This window comes from Trichosurus vulpecula, chromosome 2, assembly GCF_011100635.1.
Source record: "Trichosurus vulpecula isolate mTriVul1 chromosome 2, mTriVul1.pri, whole genome shotgun sequence".
In the NCBI taxonomy this organism is placed as follows: Eukaryota; Metazoa; Chordata; class Mammalia; order Diprotodontia; family Phalangeridae; genus Trichosurus; species Trichosurus vulpecula.
The window spans coordinates 410,268,238-410,289,947 of NC_050574.1; the positions used below are offsets into that span (position 1 = coordinate 410,268,238).

The 21,710-nt window shown below is 35.9% G+C and overlaps 1 protein-coding gene across 1 annotated transcript in view; it reads right to left on the bottom strand.

The window, feature by feature from the left end:
- The window catches only part of ANOS1 (anosmin 1), a 256,068-nt gene that overhangs the window by 23,057 nt on the left and 211,301 nt on the right, over positions 1-21,710 (bottom strand). The window contains exons 8-9 of the mRNA XM_036746532.1: positions 18,195-18,339; positions 8,652-8,798 (exon numbers count right to left, since the gene is read on the bottom strand). Coding sequence (XP_036602427.1) covers positions 8,652-8,798; positions 18,195-18,339 — 292 coding nt within the window. The remainder of the gene's footprint in view (positions 1-8,651; positions 8,799-18,194; positions 18,340-21,710) is intronic.

Consider the following 21,710-nt stretch of genomic DNA (forward strand, 5'->3'; position numbering starts at 1 on the left):
GCATGTATTGCACCTCAATCTGTATTCAAACTTCACAGTTCTTTCTCTGGATGAAGATAGCATTCTCCATCGTGAGTCCCCTGGAGTTGTCCTTGCACCTTAGGTTGCAGAGAAGAGCACAGTATGTCAGGGTTGGTCCTCACGGAATCCATATATCTGTGGCTGTGCACAACATTCTCCAGGCTCTGCTCTGCTCACTCAGCATTATGTCGTGTAGGTTTTTCCAGGTTGTTACAAAGTCTGCATCATCCCCGTTTCTTATGGCACAACAGTATTCCATCACCTTCATATACCACAGCTTGTTCAGCCATTCCCCAACTGATGGGCATCCCTTTGATTTCCTATTCTTGGCTACCACAAAAAGTGCTGCTATAAATATCCTTGTACATATGGGTCCTTTTCCCGCTTGTGTGATTTCTTTGGGATACAACCCTAGAAGTGGTATTGCTGGGTCAAAGGGTATGAACATATCTATAGCCCTTTGGGCATAGTTCCAAACTGCTCTCCAAAATGGCTGGATCAGCTCACAACTCCACCAGCAATGCAACAATGTTCCAATTTCCCCACATTCTTTCCAGCATTTATCATTTTCCTGTTTTGTTATTTTAGCCAATCTGACAGGAGAGATGTGGTATCTAAGAGTTGTTTTGATTTGCATTTCTCTAATCAGTAGTGATCCAGAGCATTTTTCCATATGCCTATAGATAGCTTTAATTTCTCCCTCTGAAAACTGCCTGTTCATATCCTTTGACCATTTCTCAATTGGACAATGGCTTGTATTCCTACATATTTGGCTCAGTTCCCTGTATATTTTAGAAATGAGGCCTTTATCAGAGATACTAGTTGCAAAGATTTTCTCCCAATTTTCTGCTTCCCTCCTAATTCTTGTTGCATTGGCTTTTTTTGTACAAAAATATTTCAATTTGACATAATCAAAATTATCCATTTTGCATTTTGTAATGCTCTCTATCTCTTGTTGGGTCATGAATTCTTTACTTTTCCATAAATCTGATAAGTAAACTATTCCTTGCTTTCCCAAATTACTTATAGTATCAGCTTTTACTACTAAATCATGAACCCATTTTGACTTTATTTTGGTATATGGTGTAAGATATTGGTCTATGCCCAGTTTTTGCCCTACCATTTTCCAATTTTCCCAACAGTTTTTGTGAAATAGTGAATTATTAGCCCAGAAGCTGGCTTCTTTGGGTTTATCAAAGAGTAGATTGCTAAACTTGTTGATTTCTCCTACTTGTGTACCTATCCTATTCCACTGATCCACACCCCTGTTTCTTAACCAGTACCAGGCAGTTTTGATGACTACTGCTGTGTAGTACAGTTTAATATCTGGTTTGGCTAGGCCACCTTCTCTAGCATGACTTTTCATTAATACCCTTGATACTCTAGACCTCTTGTTTTTCCAAATGAATTTTGTTATTATTTTGTCCAGCTCAGTAAAATAATTTTTTGGTAGTTCGATTGGTATGGCACTGAATAGATAGAGTAATTTAGGTAAAATTGTCATTTTTATTATATTAGCTCAGCCTAACCATGAGCAACTGATATTTTTCCATTTATTTAGATCTGATTTTATTCACGTGAAAAATGTGCCCTGATATTCTAGAACCAGAGGGTAAAAGAGAAATTGAAAGAATCTGCCAGGAATATTGTAGCCAAATTCCAGAGTTCCCAGGTCAAGGAGAAAATATCGTAAGTAGCCAGCAAGAAAAAATTCAAGTATTGTGGAACCGCAATCAAAATGAGTGTAATCAATGAGGGGGAAAAATTGATATTCAATAATATAGAGGAATTTAATGAATTCTTGAGAAAAAAATGAGAGCTAAGGAGAAAAAGTGACTTTCAAATACAAGACTGGAGAGAAGCATGAAAAGGTAATCAGGAAAGAGAAATCATAAAGGACTTATTAAAGTTGAACTGCTTACATTCCTACACAGAAAGATGATATTTGTAACTCATGAGACCTTTCTCAGCATTAGGGTATTTGGAGGGAGTATATATGTATGTATATATGTAGACAGAGGGTACAAGGTGAGTTGAATATGAAGAGATGGTATCTAAAAATAAAATTAAAGGACAAGAGAAGAATGTACTAGGAGAAGGAGAAAGGGAGAGGTAGAATGGTATAAATTATCTCACATAAAAGAAGCAAGAAAAAGATTTTACAGTGTAGGGAAAGAGGGGGGAGGTGAGAGCGAGCAAGTGAACCTTACTTTCATCAGATTTGGCTTAAGCAAGGAATAACATACACACTCAGTTGGGTATGGAAATCTATCTTACCCGTAGGAAAATGGAGGGGAGGATGGATAGAAGAGAGGGCAGACTGAGGGAAAGGGTAATCAGAAACAAACACTTTTGATGAGGAACAGAGTCAAAGAAGAGAATATAGTAAATAGGGGGATGGGATAGGATGAAGGGAAATATAGTTTCACAACATGACTACGACGGAATTGTTTTGCATGACTATACATGTATAACCCATATTGAACTGCTTGCCTTTTCAGTGAGGATGGGTGGGGAGAGAGGGAGGGAGAAAATTTGGAACTCAAAGTTTTAAAAACAAATGCTAAAAATTGTTGTTACATAAGATACACAGGTAATGAGGTATAGATATCTATCTTGCCTTACAGGAAAATAGAAGGGCAAAGGGGATAAGAAAAGTATGGGGACAAAAGGGAGGACAGATTGAGAGAAGGGGTAATCAGAATGCATGCAGTCTTGGGGTGGAGGGGAGAAATGGGGAGAAAATTTAGAACTCAAAATCTTGTGAAAGTGACTATAAACTAAAATAAATAAATTTTTTAAAATTGAATTAAAACATGGATTAACATTCTTAGGAGAGGAAATCTATAGTAGATACTTTGTTAACAAAATAAAGCAATTAGAAATTAATAACTATAAAATAAAATATTAAGCCAAAAGAGAAAAAAAGAATCTTCCAAAACACAAAAAAAAATGCGACTCAAAATAATTCTGAGGTTTCACTTCATACCCAACAAATTGGCAAAGATAACAAAACATGGGGAATACTGTCTGGGTTGGGAGAAGACAGGCATATCAGTGAACTGTTGGTGAGGCTACAACTCAGTACAACCATTTTGTAAAGCAACTTGGAAATATGCAAATAAAATGACCAAAATGTTGATATGCTTTGACGTCGGAATTCCACCAATAGACATAAGGCCCAAGAAATCACTAATATGAAGAAAGCTGCTATATACACCACACTATACTTCATGTATATGAAGCATTTTTTTATGATAGCAAAGACTTAGAAATAAATTAGATGTACATTGACTGAAAAAAGCTAACAAATTTTGGCCCATGAATATAATGGATCTGTAAGAAATTACAAGTCTCATGAATGGTGAAAAACATGGAAAGATACACAAACTAATGCAGAGTCATGTAGGTAGTACCAAAATCACAATATACACAATGACTCCAACAATTTAAATAAAAAGAATAACAATCACAAAAGAAAAATGAAAGTGAACATCGCCAAATTTCAAAGTACACACATGGCCTCAAGAAGAAATATTAGTAGGCAACTCCCATCCTTTTGCATAGTTATGAAGTGTGGAATGTTGCATATGATTTCAGACTTTTTAATGTATTGATGATTTTGCTGATTTTTCTTTTCCTCATTTTGTTTCCATTTAAAATTGTATTTATTGCATAGTATAGTACTCTGAGAGGGAGAAGGCAGAGGGATAGAGAGAGAAATTAAGTAGATACAAAACTAAGGATATCAATAAAAATATTCTTAAAAAGAAAAATACAAGATATTTGAATCTAACATGGCAAGACGCAGACTATAAATAAGATTTTTTTTAAAAAGTCATCAACATCAAAATAAAAACTATTAAGGGTCCCTATGTGCTTAATGTTAGGCAGTGCACAATTTGTTAGTAAGACTGTTGCTGGTCTCTAAAATTGCTAATCTAAATATTTGCTACTTATTGGTTTATTAAAAACATACTATTTACAATGGTGCACTGTGGGCTAGGATTTTCTACTTACTTAAAACACAGAAATAGAACTGTTGGAATAATCGAGTAAAATTTAGTAACATCTATACAAATCACATCAGAATAATGATTTATTGATAGTCATGTCAAAAGGCCCATTTTTCTTAGGAGAAGACCCTAGCAATTCTTTGAATCCTACAAATGGAAACAGTTGTAATTTCCACTTGAACAATAGTATGAATAATAGAAAGTTGATTATAATATGATGCCTTTTTTTAAATGGGCCTGGTAGCACACGGCACTTTTCATGGATGAAGATTCAAAGATTCTGAATCTCGTTTTCTACAGCGGTCCAGTAATGTTAAGGTATACCTCATCTCTCATGCAGCTCTCCAAAATAGTCATTCCCATTTACCTTGTCACTGTCCTTCCTGCAAGCTTCCACTTGAAATTGCACCTCTAGATCAAACCATTAGGAAAAAATGTCCCAAGTGTCTGAAGGTACCTTCAAACTAATTCCGAATACTATATTAATTGGTGAGTGAGCAATTGACTATGTACTTGAATAATATCCTGTATTTAGCGAGTCCTAGACCCTTGGATCAGAAATGCTTCATATCTTGTCTACACTAATTAAACTGATAAATAGGGGCAGGTAGATCATCAATGAATAGAACACTGGACCTGGAGCTGATCAGGAAGGACTGAGTTGAAATTATGCCACAGAAATTTACTAGTTGTCGGTCTCTGGGCAAGTTAATTAACCTCTGTCTTCCTTGATTTCTTCATCTGTAAAATGAGGATAATAATTGTCTTTACTTCCCATGGTTGTGAGGATAAAATGAGATATTGGGAAAACATTTTGTAAACCTTAAAGCATTACATAAATGTAATATAACCACCATCATCACCACCACCACCGCCACCACCAGAACCACCACCAATACTACTGCTGCTGCTGCTGCTGCTGCTGCTGCTGCTGCTGCTGCCACCATACACTGTTCCTGGAAGGGCAGGCCAACTGACTGTACTATGGATAAAATATTAGGGTCTTGTGCTCGAGTACTCAAAAGCCTAAACATCCTGACCACCAATCAATTTTGAGAAATGAGGAATTTTAGAAACAATTTATTTTCACATTTTGGCCTTCATTACTGAATGAGACTCTATTTTTCCTTGACTTTTCTCTAACAAGTATTTAATCTCATTAAACTTGTATTTTAGAGTGTCCACTGCAAGAAGTAGATTCCTGTCCATGAAGTTTGGCTACTTGTGTAAAGGAGTTAAAAATGATTTGAGATGGTTCTAATAACATAAATAGCCCAACATTCCTACTTTCACCTAGTCCAAATGGCCAGAAAATCTAGCCACAAAAAGTTCCTTTCACTGACAGAAAACAAATTACTATTGTGGATTCCATGTTGCATCTAAGTCCTGATAGTGTATTACATCTACTTAAAAGTTATTTTTCTACAGAATAGAAAAATGTATGTATGTATATGTTTTTAAAACTACATTTTTCATATTAATGATGAAAATGAATATGATATATGTTTTTAAATGTCTGGAGAATTATTTTAGTTTGAGATTCAGTAGCCTATATGGCCTACAGGTGAGCTTCTTGAAATGTTTTGCTCCCATACCCACTTCATTGTTACAGTAATTTCTTATGCTACAAATATCATTGTGCTTTGATTATTAAAGTAAAGAAATTATGAAAGGAAGAAAATTGAAGGTATTTTTAAGAGAGAATAGCAGTCTTATGAAAGTTAAGAAACATTGGTAATAGAATGCATGCTTTGCATGTGTTAAAACCCCAAGGTCAATTGCCAGCGTATCCACCAAAATTCAAGCTCATATCTGGGACTTCCCTGAAAGCCTGCAACTCCATCAGCAGACAAGTGAACAGAGAGATAATAGGCACTTCATCCTATTCCCACATAATTTTTATCTTTTATCTTTTCTTGGAGGTTTTGGTATTTTGAACATTTTTTTTGTTCTACATAGTTTAAAGATCCTGAGTATTTAGCATGTTGAATTCATTTAAAATGCTGTTGCAGGTGTTTGATGTATCACTTCTACATCTGGATGATTTTAGATAATGGTTAAGTGTGGAGGTAATGGTCTTGTTCTGGTACAATTTGTCTCTAGAGTTCTCCAGGATATTTTAAGCTCTGTATTTGTAGTATGAGGATGGTTCACCCGTCAGTTCATGAAAAATAGTAAGCTTCTTACTCATAATTCTAGCTACTATGTCATGCATTGCCAGTTTTCCAGAAGGTGCTAAATTTTTACTGCCTACAACCCTATATGTTTTATATTTCTATTATTTCCTTGTAGATACTACATTACTCATTAATTTCAGGTTTTTTCAAGGACCAATCATTCAGTAGCGTGGCACACAATCATTTCTTTGGCCAAATAAATAAATTATATTTTAGCATAGCTGTAGAGAATACAGTTACATTTTAAACTTTAAAGATTCTTCTTAGGCCAACATACATATTTATTAAGCATCTTAATTATTTCTAAATGTTGTTCATTTTAAGTGAAAACTGCATTAGGAAATGTATCCTGAGAATTAAATGGGTCAGAGATTGAGAATGGACATGTTTAATGATAGCTCAGTTACCAGATCATTTTTAGCTATTTTGAATTAGTGAAACAAGTCACTGATGACTAATGGATGCTGGATACCCACCGTTAGCTCATCATCTCATTCTGCTCCCTAGAAGGCTGGTACTGTCCAAGTCACTAAAAATATGACTAGACTTGGCACAAAGTTCAAGAGAGAAGGCAGAAATTGAATAAATGCCAAGAGTAAGGTCACTTCTTTGCTTTGCGAATCATTTTCTGTTGTTGAGACTAACTGTCTTGTGACGGTGATGCAAATGTAAGAATGCAATTTGCTATGTCATTTCTCAGCCACTAATCATAAAAAATGTTGTGTCCTATAGCATCTCTATAAATTCTCTTAAAGTATAAGGATAAAATAGTTGTAAAGTGCTAATAAAATCATTGCTATTTTGAACAGTTGAATCAGATTTTAGATTCTTTTGCTATATCATTTAATTAATTGGATGGATATTTTTAGGTTACTTTAAGGAAAATCCACTTTCTTGATTAGCATGCATTTAAATAATCATGTGCGGGATATAGATTACATCACTAAACTGAAGCAGTGTCTAACAACTTACTTTAGTAATGCAATGAAAGTTAATTTCTTTTTAACATCCAAATCTAATTAGATACTTAACTTTTATGGCATTTGCATTGCAGACTGAAAGATTAAAACATGATAAAGTTGGTGCTTCTATATTTCTGGAAGTAGAGTTAGGGAACAAATATATGCAAAGTAGACCCTAGACAAAATGACATAGGCAAAGCTCAACTCCCTTCCCAGACACAGACAAACTAACCAACTTATTTCCCTTGGCCCCCTCCATTTTGTTCCCTATTCAAGGTCCAGTTTTTGCCTGATCTCTGCCCATCTCAAAGCTTACCAGCTCTGCATTTTAATCTATCCAAACCTCATTAGGTAATTAAATAAACTATAAAAACAAGGATCCAGGTTTTATATCTTTGCAGTCCTCATATATAGCAAGTGTTTGATAAATAATTATTGAATGAATTCTGTGATGTAGCAAGTAACATAATACAAGTAGTATGTTACAACATATTTTCCTTTGAATGTATTTACAAGTTAAATTTTCCTTTTTACAAAGCCTTACAAGTGGCTTGATCTCCAAGCCACTAAAGACATCAGATCCATAGAGCTTGATATGATAGTTTCTGTAAAGGTGAGAGGGCATGACCAAACTCTTATTTCAAGCACATAACACCAAGTCAAGTCAAAGTCAATAATGGCCATTCTACATAAGAGATACAAGCAAAATTCATTCTTGGAAAGGCTTAGACTTCACATATTTTTAAATAGTTCATCTATTCATACTGTGCATTCAATTTCATGCAGTGAATGATTATTGAGGTATCATTACTATGCAAAAAGCAAAGTGCTGTGCACTAAGGAGGATTTTTTAAGTACAGTGCTTCTCCTTAAAGACTTTATAATTTAATACAGGAGAAAAGACAAATAAATCAATGTTTATGATCTATTGATCTATAGCTACAGATACAGAGATAAAAAGAGAGAGATGCTTTCAGAAGGTTATATAGGGTCCTGGTAGTACAGATGAATACAATTTGGAAGAAGTGCCAAGAAAGTTTCATGAAGAATGTGGATACTGGAGTTGCCTCTGATGGGCAAGTAGAATTTTGTAAGAAGGAAATTTTGATAGGGTGCCCATTCTAGTGGAAGTAACACCATGAGCAAAGACAGAGGTGTGAAAGTAAAGAATGTTCTTGGAAAAAGGGCATTGTGCCTACAGGCCATGTGAAGGAAAGCAGTGGCCAATAATGCTGAAAAGATAGAGCTGGATCACAAAGGGACTTGAAGAGAAGGATTAAAAGACTGAACATTACCTTATAGCCAGTGGGAAGCAATAGAAATATTTGAGCAAAGGAAGGTTGTAAATGTTAAGTTTTAGGAAGATTATTCTACTCTAGAACGAATTAGTGGTGACAGAGGGGCTGAAATTGGGGATCCCATTTGTCTTTTTTTACAATTTGTTATTCCAATTTGTCAAGGAATATTTCACATACCTTCAGTCTTTTTCCAATAGACTTTGACCTGAAGCATGTTGTCCTGGTAGAAAGGAGCTCCAATTTCCAGAAGGCGAGTGGGTCTCCTTCTTTGAAAAGGGGGAAGTATTTCAGTCACTCCTTTTCTAGTTTTCCCAAGCTGATCTTCTACAATGAAACACAGAAAGTACAATATCTAAGTTTATTTAATGGAATATGTGTGGGATTGTATATACACACTGTCTATATAACAACCTTATCGTTCAACTGAAGCTGCTTTCCATAGTTAACAACAATCTTTTAATTACCAAATTTCATGCCTTTTAAAAAAATACTCATCCTCTCTGCAGCCTTTGACACTGTTAATCACTCTTTTCCAGTGGAGGGATTCAGCTGGTTCACACCAGTTTGGCAGAACTGATACCTAATTTTATGTTGAGTTCCGGGAATCTGTTGTTAAAATGGCACTTGTAATCGGGGTTCTCTCTAAGGTGGGCACATGGGCAGCCCCCCAAACTGGAAATCACAAATATATATTCCCCGCCTTCCCCCCCCTCCAAAGGCAGTGCTGTATCTGGCCCAGGAATGAGGTCTGAGATGGAGGCATAGGGGAAAGTGGGAATGAAATAATGAGGTGCCAGCACAAGATGGAAGAAGGAAGGGAAGGGGAGAGTCAGGCCCGGGATGGGAGGGCTGGCTACACCCCCAGCAAAAGCTGCCACTGCTGGGGTGGGGGGAGACAAGGGGGTGATAGCAGCAGTAGCAGAGCCTGGGATGGGCTTAGACCCTCCCCCCTCCCCTGCTCTCCCTCCTTCTCCATGAATGAATCACCAACCAAGCCACGCCTCCAGGGGCCAGCAGAGAAGCTAAAGGGCTCTCAGAGCCCTCTCTTAGCATAAAGGCAAGAAAAAGCAAGCAGTTACGTTGGGCTTCCTGCAGGCCTTCTGCCTCCTGCCTCCTTGCCACTCCTACACTACTTAGCTTAAGGAGGCAGAAGGCACTGATGGTAGAAGCCACCCAACACATGGCCTGCACTGTCCTCCCCTCCCTGACCACTGCCTCTGACCACTGTCACCCTCTGGCCCAGCCCTTACTGACCCTACTCCCTCTGCCAGCACCCTCTCCTCTTTTTGTAATCAGCCTGCCTCTTTCTCCCTGGGCCTGAGCCCTGAGCAGAGCTGGTCCCAATTGATCCTTGTGTCATGGAAATCAAGGATGCCAGGGGCTCAGAGGGAGTGTTCCATGGCAGGGAAGGAGAAGGGGGTTGGAGGGAGACAGGCTAAAAATTCAGATTGTCCTTGGTGCCTCAGACTTGGCCTTTTAGTGTAACTAAAGCTGTTCAAGAGAAATTCTGACTTTTTCTCTGGCCTTGAGCTCACCTTAGTCCTGATGTCTCCATGTCTCAGGATGGTGTTGGCTGACTCCTGGGAGAAGTCAGGCTGTGAGTCCATGGGTACAATAACCCCATGTATACCAGCTCCTTGATAACAGGGACTCTCTTTTGTATTTCTTTTTATCTCTAGCATTTAGTTCTGTGTCTGGCATACAGTAGGTTCTTCATAAATGTTTACTGGCTGACATATATGTGTGCACACATATACACATACACCTATATACTAATGAAATATTACTCCTCTGACTAGCCTACTGAATCACTTAAACACTCAGTTAGGTTGATTATATGATTCCTAGAGATTTTTTTTATATAAATGCATAATCTGTTTGATAGCTTTCGAAGAGAATAAAAAAGTAGCTGCTCCCTAAATGAATCATTTTAATAAAATATTAGTAGAAAATTAATCAATTAGGTCCCTAAATGAATCATTTTAATAAAATAATAGTAGAAAAATAACATAAATTTTAGTAAAAGTACTTAAAAGAAAAAAATGGTGTGGATTGGATATAAATACTTGTCATTTTGTCTACTTCATTGTAGGCACTGGCAAAATTTGCCAACTACATACCCCCCAAAGGAAATATTGTCTTCAAGTTTGTCAAAACAGTAGCACCAAACCCTAACTAAATCATCACCACTTACTTCTGATTTGGCAGATGTCAGCCCCAATCATAATATTTAACAAATCTGTATGGTGTTTAAGCAAATGATTGACATCCCATATTTCAGTGGAACGAAAAGTAGAAGTGTAACTGGTATTTATGTACACATCCAATCTCTTGAGAGGAAACATCAGATGGGATGGGAGGCAATGTGGGTAATATGTTGGATTGGAAAGTGGAATATCTGTGATACAGACTAGGGTAGTAGTTAAGGCTAGTAACACACTTATTAACTGATTTTCACCCATATATTCATGTATGTATATAATGTATGCATATATGCTCATACAAGTATATATGTCAATAATTTGTGACATGAAGTAATCCACTAGAAGCTAAATAGGAGATGTTATTGTTATTATTTACTAATTAATTTTGCTTTTCAATCCATTTTTGACCCTCTTATCCATTACTCTCTGTTAAAAATACAGTTAAGGGTCAATTTAAAAATATCTCCACATGACCACTAATCTAGATATGAAAATAAGCACAGAGAGGAAAGGCATTAGTTGGAAACACTGTTTGTAATATTCTCTAAGCATATACTATAAACAAAAGATAAATTAGATCTCTTTTCAAGGTTCTTGAATTATATGATTTCTACCTCTGTAACTCTCAGTACCATTCCTGAGAAAAAAATTAAAAAGAGAATAATATTTATTCCTGCCAAGCTTTACAGATGGGTATATTCTGAAATAGTTTACATGTTTTCTTAGTCACAAAATAGATTAAGAGTTTGAAGGGCTAGACCACCATGTATTTTGTTTCCAGAGGTCTAAATCCTTATTTCATTTTACAGCTTGAGGGACTAAAAGGATTTCATTTGTACTATAGCTCATAATATCAGCTTGAAGAATATTCAGTATCCATGAGGTAATTATGAAAATATGTTATTTCTAAGTTCACCCAAATTGAAGTCTGTCAACCTTGGAAACATTGCTCTTGAAATTAAAAAAAATAAAATAATTTATTTTACAAAGCAAATTACTTCTCTGGATAAGATACATTTCTCCCTTGCTTTGATGGGTACTTTTTTCAACCAGTTCCCACAAAAAGAAAGCTGTAATTTGTATAGAGGTATTTATCATTAAAATATAGTTGCCTCCAGCCTTGGAAGTAATATAACTCAAAGAATAATTCATGTTGTGGCATTTAGTACTCTTCCTCCCTATAAAATATAATTTCCCTTGCTTACACTATAAAGTTGTAATTATTCTTTTGTTTTAGTAGTTCTGTGATGAAATATGTCGTGTTCTTATAAAAGCAGCATCCTATATTTATGAGAGTATATAAAAAGCATTCAGATATAAAATATAAGTAAACAGAAAGCTGTATTCTACAAAGCACTTAGCAAAACCAATCTTTTTTTATAGGATTTACCTGGTGAGAAGCAGATAATACATGTAACAGCAGGTGCTTTGCACCATTTCCCATTTTTCATAAGATTTCCTAAACCTTTCATTATCTAACCACAAAGGCTTAACAAGAATCACAGAATCATTGAGTGGGAAAGAGCTTTTCATAGGTCAGTAATCTCATGGCTGCCTGTAACAACAATGTTACCTGCAGCTACTGTGGTCGTGGAATGCCAATAACACCAGCACACAGGAGGGCTGCTAGCACAAGTTCTTTGATTTGCTTTTCTAAGGAAAGCAACTTTAAGGGGTTCACAATCTCACTTTAATTAAACATACATATGTATATGTGTGTGTATGTATGTATATATACGTATATATGTATATATATACATATATACACATATATATACATATATATACATATATATATATATATATATATATATATATATATATATATATATATATATATATATATATGATTCACTTAGTTCAGGGGAAAAAGTCAGCACCCTTAACTTCAGAGAAACCACACACAGAAATCACAAGCAGAAATGATATGAACAGAGCAAATAATGCAAATCAACAGACAGGCTTCTGTCTGACCATAGCAATACATACATAGTTACCAGAGAGAGAGAGAGAGGCACCAAAATCTGGGTTTTCAAAGCCAGGGGGCTCCTTAATGGCTACCTAGAGTTTCCACACTAACACTCTTCCAATGAATGAGCCTCCAACAAAATGCTAACCTCAGAGTATATATGCACTTCTTCAGGGTAAAAATGCTTCTCAGGGGCTTCACACCTCTTGAAGGCTTCACAGGTCTCAAGGGTATCATACCTCTTGAGGATTTCACACCTCTTGTGACCTAACTAGCAAAAGGGTATGGGCCTTCTTACAAACAAAGACAAGACTCAGTCAAAGGCACTTGATTGCCTTAGTGCTGAGAAGCACTCCAAAAAAAATAGCAAAAAGTCCTACTTTGCTTGTCCTTACACTGTCCCACCCTGGTGACATTAAAAGCTATCCTGTTTAAACACAAACATCCATCCATACACACACACACACACACACACACACACACACACACACACACACACACACACATTTGAATGCCCCAAAGTTTGAAATCAGTATTTTATTAATCATGTCACAATCTGGATCAGGTTCCCCCTAAAATATATACAAAAGGCATTCCTGTCATACATCAATAAAAATAGATTTGTTTCTTTAGCATTACTGACTTATGTCAACTTTTGTCTATTCATAGTAGTGGTTTTTTATATGATACTTTTATCACATTGTTCCTTAAGGAGGTGAGTACAGAGGGAAAAATTCATGTTCTTATCCTTTATATGTGTGGGGAGTGGGAATGGATTTGTTTAATACAGGCTTCTATTTGTCTTAGAATTTTCTTTTTTTTCATTTTTAATCTCTACTATGTCTAAAGAAAATATCTTCCTTAATCAGAGTGTCTAACTATCCTACTGTCTTCAAATGTTTAGCATGTGGGAAAGTATTTAGACTGGCTTTGCTTGGTATCAGGGGACAGGGAGAAACATTTGGGCTTAACAAAAGAGACAATCTTCCTATTACAACAATCCCAAAGTGGAATGGGCCTTCCTCATTAGATGGGAAGTCCCCTGTCACTAGAGGTCTTCAAGCAGATATGAGATCATCAAATGGCAAGAGAGTTACATAAGGACTGTGTGTTTTAGGTATACTGCCTCTCAAGTCCCAGCCAGCTCTTTTAAATACATTTCAGAAAAGGAGATCGATAACAAAGGTCAGCCTTATAAAGTCAGGGAAGTGATTTGTCCAAAAATGTTTCTCCCACTAATATATCATGGTGTCAGCATCTTCTTCCCTGGATTGAAATTCCCACGATTAAAGTCACATTTCAATGACAGATAACAGAATAGAAGCACTGTCTCCAGAAGACCATTCTTAATAAATTCCTAGAAAGCAGAAGCCTGGGCATGGTAGTTCTCAGAATAGATCAGTGGAGAGAATGCTGTACAGTGAGGCAGGAAGGGCTCTTTTGAACCTTGCCTCAGGTTTTTCTTGGCTGTGTGATTACAGTTAATAATCTCTCAGGATCACATTTTTCTGTTCTATAAATGAGGTTAATAATATCACCTATTTTTAATGTTGCTACATGGATCAAAAAGAACAAAGCCCTATAGAAGTTTCAGCTGTATAATAATCCTCTAACCCTCTTGCTCAATAAACTCCAATAGCTCCCTATTGCTTCCAGGCCTAAATACAAAATGCTCTATTTGGCATTTGAAGTTCTTCATAATCTAGCCTCCTCCTACCCTTCCGATTTTCTTATACCTTATTTCCCTACACGTACTCTTTCATCCAGTGACACTGGCCTCCTAGCTATTCCACAAATAAGACATTGCATCTCTTGAATCCAGGCATTTTTTTTTCTTATTTTCCCCCATGCTTGGAAAGCTCTCCCTCTTCAACTCTAACTATTGACATTCCTGGCTTGCTTTAATTTTCTATTAAAATCCTGCCTTCCATATGAAGTCTTCACTACTACTCTTAATTCTAGACTCTTCCCTATGTTATTTGCTATTTATCCTTCATATACCTTGCTGTGGGTATACTTGTTTGTACCTTGTCTCCCCTATTAGATAGTAAGCCCCAGGATGGGGACTGTCTTTGCTTCTTTTTGTATCCCCAGTGCTAAACACTGGCATATAGGCACTTAATAAATGTTTATTGGTTATTGATTTATCTAACATTCATATTAATTGTCTAATCGGATAAGCTAACTTCACCTAAAATAAGGCTTAGAGACTATAGAGATAAAATGTAGAATAAATAGGTAGAGAGAAAGTGTTGAGTCATTGAGGGTTAGGGATCCAAATGAGGGTCCCTAAATTAGAGAAGGCAGATATAACATTGTGAGATGGACTGATCTGTGATGTGGAATATGCCTAGTCCCTAGGAATATGGTCACATTTTATAAACCAAAGGCTTTCCTTCTCAGCCCTCATTCTCCAACTTTATATTATCTCTCTATCTCTGTTTCTGTCTCTTTGTCTCTGTCTTTGAGTCTATCTCTTTTTTTCTGTTATTCTGTGTTTCTATCCTTGCCTTTGTCTCTCTCTCTATTTATCTATTTCTTTGTCGTCTTTCAGTATCTGTCTTGGTCTCTGTTGTCTCTGTCCTTCTTTGTCTATTTTTCTCTCTGTATCTCTGTTTCTGTCAGTCTCTTTGTCCCTATCTTTCTCTCCCTCTCTCCCTCTCAAGAAGACTCTATTTCTCTCCTATGAATTGAAAAAACAGATAAATAGCATACGTAGCCCCTCCTGAAGAATTTGGACAGAAACAAATGTCTTGAAAAGATTAAACCCAACAAAATAGGTTGCCAATATAACTTAGTTCTGAAAAAATTCATTTAAAAGGCCAATTTTAAACACCAAGAAGCAAAGACCACTAAGCATAGTATTCCATATTACAAAGAATGGTCATTATCTTTTATATTCAAAAGAATCCCTGAGGGGAAAAAAGTGAAACAAAGGTATATCCTTGGCAACTTGGCAATCTCCCACCTTTCAAGATGACTTTTCACTATAAATGGCAGCCCAGCGCTTACTTTCAAACAGAAATGATACTCTTCATATCCACATTTTTATAAGTCCTTGTTCCCAATTAGCTATCATAGTTAGAAATGTTCTGATCAACTGATCCTTGCTTGTATATCAGTGTAACAACAATGCTATGTGCTGTTACTGTGGCTGTGTAAGACCAATAACACCAGCACACAGAAGGGCTGCTAGCATAGGTTCTTTGATCTGCTTTTCTAAGGAAAGCAATTTTAAGGGGTTTACAATATCACTTTAATTAAGCATACATATATCATTTACTTAGTTCAGGGGGAAAAGTCAGCACCCTGAACTTCAGAGAAAACACAAACAGAAATTACAAGCAGAAATGATATAAACAGAGCAAATAACACAAATCAACAGACAGGCTTCTGTCTGACTAAAGCTATACATACATAGTTACCAGAGAGAGAAACACCAACATCCAGGTTTTCAAAGCTAGGGGGTCCCTTAATGGCTACCCAGAGTCTCCACACCAACACTCTTCCAATGAGTGAGCCCCATACAAAACGTTAACAGGGTGTATGTATGTATGTGTATATATATATATATATATATACATATATATATATATATATATATATACTTCTTCAGCGTCAGAGTGCTTCACATCACTCAAGGGTTTCACACCTCTTAAGGGTTTCACACCTCTTTAGTGATGCAACTAGCAAAACGATGTGGGCCTTCCTACAAACAAAGGCAAGACTCAACCAAGGGAACTTGATTGCCTTAGTGCTGAGAAGCACTCCAAAACAAAAGACAACAAAAAGTCCCACTTTGCTTGCCATTACAATCAGCGAATAATAGCTAAAGAAACCTTGGCTTGTCCCAGGCATATCTGAATGTCAATAAAAGAATCTTGAAGATGAAAAATCTGTTAAAAACCTAATGGAATAAATCTATCAGTTCAGGATTTCTGGAACAGTGACAAGAATGTGGGGACAGTGAATTAGAACCAGGTATTTTGGGATGTGGTTGTGAGGCTTTTTCAGCATACCTCACCCTACATCTATTCATAAATCTTGTCTTACCAAAAATCCTTGATATCAAAGAAAATAAATGAATATACATAAGCTATTGATTTTTTGTTTTGTTTTGGGGGGGGATTGGGTTTTTTTGTTTTTGTTTTTGTTTTTTTGCAAAAGTTACACTACATTTTTCAGGTTTACTAATTACATTCATTAGTTGTGTTCCATTCTCTTGGCTGCTGGGTGGGAGGAAACAAGTTAAAGTATGTGCATGGGGTGGGTGGTTGTTGATACTCCTCCCTTTTCCTATTATTTCTTAGAGGAGTAAGGGAAGTGCTCTGACCTAAAGAAAGATAAGATCATCTCCAATCTGTTCTCACAGTCCCCAGCAATGTATCAGTGTCTGTCTCAATCCATTTCAAGAGAAAGCTATAAAGATAGAAAATGTGGAAAAAGTGATTCATACTAAGAGAAACGCAAGAGGGAAACATGGAAGTGAAGGGAGAAAGAAAAGAAGACTGTAGAAAACTATGGAAAGGCAGATGATGATGCCATAGGTGGGCAGAAAAAATGAAACTGCAAGGGCTCTCAGTCTATTTGTTGCCAGTCCCTTCAAAGGTTGGAACTTTCAGACCCTGATAAAAACAGTCCAAGACCCTGTACCTAAGAACCTTGGTTATAGTAATGTTTATAGGTCAATGCCCTCAGCCATCATTCTAGGAAGTAATCTTTTTGGAGATGTAGCCTGGCAACTGTTTTTGCATGTCTATAGCTATAGCTACTAAAGATCCAGAAAATTCAGTGAGAGTGGCACCAAGAAAGAGGCATTAACAACTGTGTTGCCCTAAGGACCCTAAGGACCATGGGACCTTTGCGTGTGACTTATGGTTAAAACCTTCCTTAGTAGGTTCCACCTTTAAAATGTGAGTTCCTTAAGAGAAGTGACTATCTTACTTTCTATTTGTGTCCTCTGTTTTGTGCAGTGTTCTGCACATTGTAAGCATTAATAAATATTATTTATCCATTTATTCAATCATTCACCAGTTTTCAATCAGTCAACAAGCTTTTATTTATACTTCTGGCTACTTACATCGAAACCATTTCTAGTTCCTTGTCTAGAACAAGATCACTGGATTCCCCTAACCCAAGGAACCTATTTCTTTGAAAGTGCTGATCTAAACAGAAGTCCTTGCACATGATCTTTTTAAATTGTTCAGTATATCTAGAACCACTTGACAAGTTACATGGGGATGATATTTATTATCCACTTTAGAACAACATAAAGAATGTTATCACTTTCTTTCCAAAATGGATATGGCATAATGATTAGTACCTCTTATTTTTCTCAAAAAGGACCTTAAAAAATTCACAATTTAATCTACTTTGGATGCAACATTTAAAGTGCACTGGTGACATATTTCTATTGATATTTGCTCTTAAGAATACAACTCCAAAGCTTTACCTGTTTTTACACTTCAAATTTATTTTGTTTCCTTTCATCCTTGTAATTTATTTTAAAGATTTCATTATGTCCTACAGAAGATACGAAATACTTACTATTACTTATTGCTTGTGTGGTGGTGAAGTAAAAAGACACCTTAGCACTTTTTAGGCGTACTTGTCCCCAGTAAGTTATGGCCTGTATTTCCACCATATAGTTGTTATTTGGCTGAAGACTCTCCAGGATCACATAATTTTGAGACTATAAATGAAAAGAACATAAGCAAACACAATTGAAACATTAGAAAGATTCTCATTTTCATTGAATAGAGGTCTATCAATTTTAAAATTTTATTCTAAGGGAACAAAAAATAAAACTTTTCCCTAGTGATAACATCTCATGTGGCCTTTGGTTTTAATTCTTCTTAAATTCTATTTCATTCTTTAAAAAAGACACCAAATCTAGGAATAAAGAAAAAGTCAGAAGAGAAAACACAAACTTTTAAAAAGTATGTCTATGTTGTTAACAAATAATTTCAATTAATGAAATACATTTTTTAATCCTTGAAATTCTCAAATACTATATAAGCTTGTATGTCTCGCCATAAGCCTATGCCTCAATAAATATAACTAGTTGAACCAATTTTTCCTCAATTATTCAGGATGTTGAAATAATCAAAGTTAGCTCAAAATGAATATGAACATTATGACTGTATAATGTGCTTATTTGATCTTCATGAGTTTATTTTCCTGTAATTTGACTCAAATTCAAAGTTGACAAATTATGTGAAAGCTAAGCACTGTGTTATACAAATCAATAGTCTCTGCCCACAAGGAGCGTAGGTACTCTTGACTTAATACAACATGCAAACAGAAAAATATGTCAAAAACTTTTAAAAAGAGGGTAAGAGCACTAATGCCTAAAGGAATCAAAAATGTTTCCCTGAAAAGATGGTTTCTGAGTTGAGAAGAATGAAATAGACTCTACTTGCAGTTTCAATTACATAGAAAACTTCCAGATGATGGAACTCAACTGAGATAGGTTGGAACCACTTCTGCAAAGAGTAGGAGAGAGTTGCCTAGGCTACGAAAGACTTTCCCATGGTGATGCAGTTAGCATGTGTCAGAGAAAGGAAAATAAAGATTCACAAAGGTGAAGATAAAAAAGGAAAAGAATTCTGAACATGAGACGTGACTTGTGAGAATGCAAAGACACAGAATGGCTGATACAGAGAAAAATTACTAGTACAACTTGGCTGGAATAGAGAGCACAGCAAAAGGCAATATAAAGTAAAGCAAACGTGGTGAGTGAGCAGGCAGCCTTAAAGGCCAGTTCCAGGAGTTTGTATTTTATCTTAGAGCCAATAAGGGAAATCACTGGAGGTTTCTGAAGAAGGAAGAGGCATTGGCAGACTGTATTTAGCAAGATTATTTTAGTGACTGTGTGGACAAAACTGGAGAAGAAAGAGGCAAGGAGACTAATTAGGACATTAAAATACGTGATAAGTGAATATACTGGACCTGAACTGGGTTTTTGGCAGTATGAGTCAAGGAAAAAATGTAAGAAATTTTGTGAAAAAAGAATGGACAGGACTTGACAACATATTGGATATTAGATAGTGACCGGATGATTATGCCCTTATCAGAAAGAAGATGGTGTCATAACATTTAGCAGGGGGAAGTGATGAGTTCCATGTTATATATTTTGAATTTGAAGTGCTAACAAGACATTCAAGTGAGATCATTTAGGAGAATCTGGGATTAAAGATAAGGAGAGAAATTAAAGCTGGATAAACAGAGCTGGGAATAATCTGAGCACAGGTGACATTTTAATCATAGATAAGAATACCTTCCAAATCTCTATAAAATGGAGACAGAGGGGGGAAAATACACTATTTTTTGAAGACCGAAACAATGAAAAAATTTCTGATTAATCTTGACCTGACTAACCATTGGTTATTGGTTATTCAAATATTCTGGTTGAATTAACCATAACATCCATTCCCTTGTTATTCTGGTTCATTAAGATTTGGGTTTATTAAGTCCTATCAAGTAATATATAATATATGTGATGCTACTAACAAGAAATTCAACCTTCCTAAATTGTAAATTTTGGGGGCTTAGGTTTTTTGTTTTGTTTTGTTTTTTGGTCCATTTGCTTTGTCTGAATTATTCCCCTACCAGAGTCTGAATTCCTTTGCTTATATCAAGGATGAATAAAAGCAGATGAGATGTTCTGGTCAATTGCCTTTTCAGTAAGCTAAAAGTTAAATAGAAACTGTATATTGCTTCAGTCTTTAAAAGTCTAGGGTTTTTGTTTAAAAAAACACTTCAGCACTTCACTTTAAGAAGAAACAAACAGTTTTCAGGAAAATAAACATTTTTTTCATGTCCTAGGGTATGAAGCCAAATTTTAAATATGCCATACATCATACATCTTGTCTCAGGAGAGATAGGATTTAGAGCTGGAAAGGACCAAAAAGATCATCTAATCAACTCCTTCATTTTGCCCAGAGGCTGAAAGAGATTAAGTGACTTGACCAAGGTCATTTAGGTAATAAATAGCAGAGCTGAGATTTGAACTTAGGTCCTCTGCCTCCAGATTCTATTTCCTTTTATTCATTTTCTAAAAAAGACTCCTCCCCTCCCCACTAGCTCTTATTTTCTCCAACATAAATAAATCGAGTGGAAGATACTGATCCCAGATATAAAATCGTTACTTCACAGGAAAGAGAGCTAGTTGATACAGCAAATTCATAGCTGTGTGACCCTGTGCAAGTCACAACCTGTCTACCTCTATATCCTTACCTTTTAAATGGAGATAATAATAGTACTTACCTCCCACGGATATGGTGAGGATAAAATGAGCTATTGCAAAATGTAACACAAACCGTAAAGCACTTTATAAATACTAGTTACCATTATTATTATTATTATTATTCATAGGTTCTCTAATTCATCAAATATCATCATGTATCAAAGAAGCTGAATTGTATAGTGAGGAAAACATTGGACTTGGAGTCGGTGGCCTGGACCAGGTTTGTTACTAATTTCATGACCCTGGGTTAGTCATTTAAATCTCTTTTAACCTTGGTTTCTTGATCTGAAAAATTGGAATAATTATGTTTAAACTCACTACCCCCACAGGACTATTATAATTACAAAATTTTGTAAACTTCAATGGGCTATGAAAAGGGAAGCAATTATTTCCAAACACCCTTACAAAATAGATCCTAATACTACATGGCTTTGATTCCAGGCATAAAATAACATACACAGAAAGACAAATAAACATCTACTAATAAATTATGTCATTATTTACCTAGATAGATATACAATACTTTTTGTGAACAGACATTTAATATCATCAGAATTCTGAAGGGCTTGTCTCTCAAACACTGACTCCCAAGGTAAGAGAATGTCATGTAAAGGCTGAGAATTTACCCTGGCCAATCCTCTATACTATTTATGCCTAAGAAAAAATGCTTTGATGAAAATCTTTTACATTTTTACCTAAAGTAGTAAAGAAGTCAAAATAAAATAAATATCTCTTACATGGACAATTTCTTGAGAATTTCAGTACATCTTTTAAGAAGGAAAAGGCAGCTGAGACACTACAACATGAAGATTGGG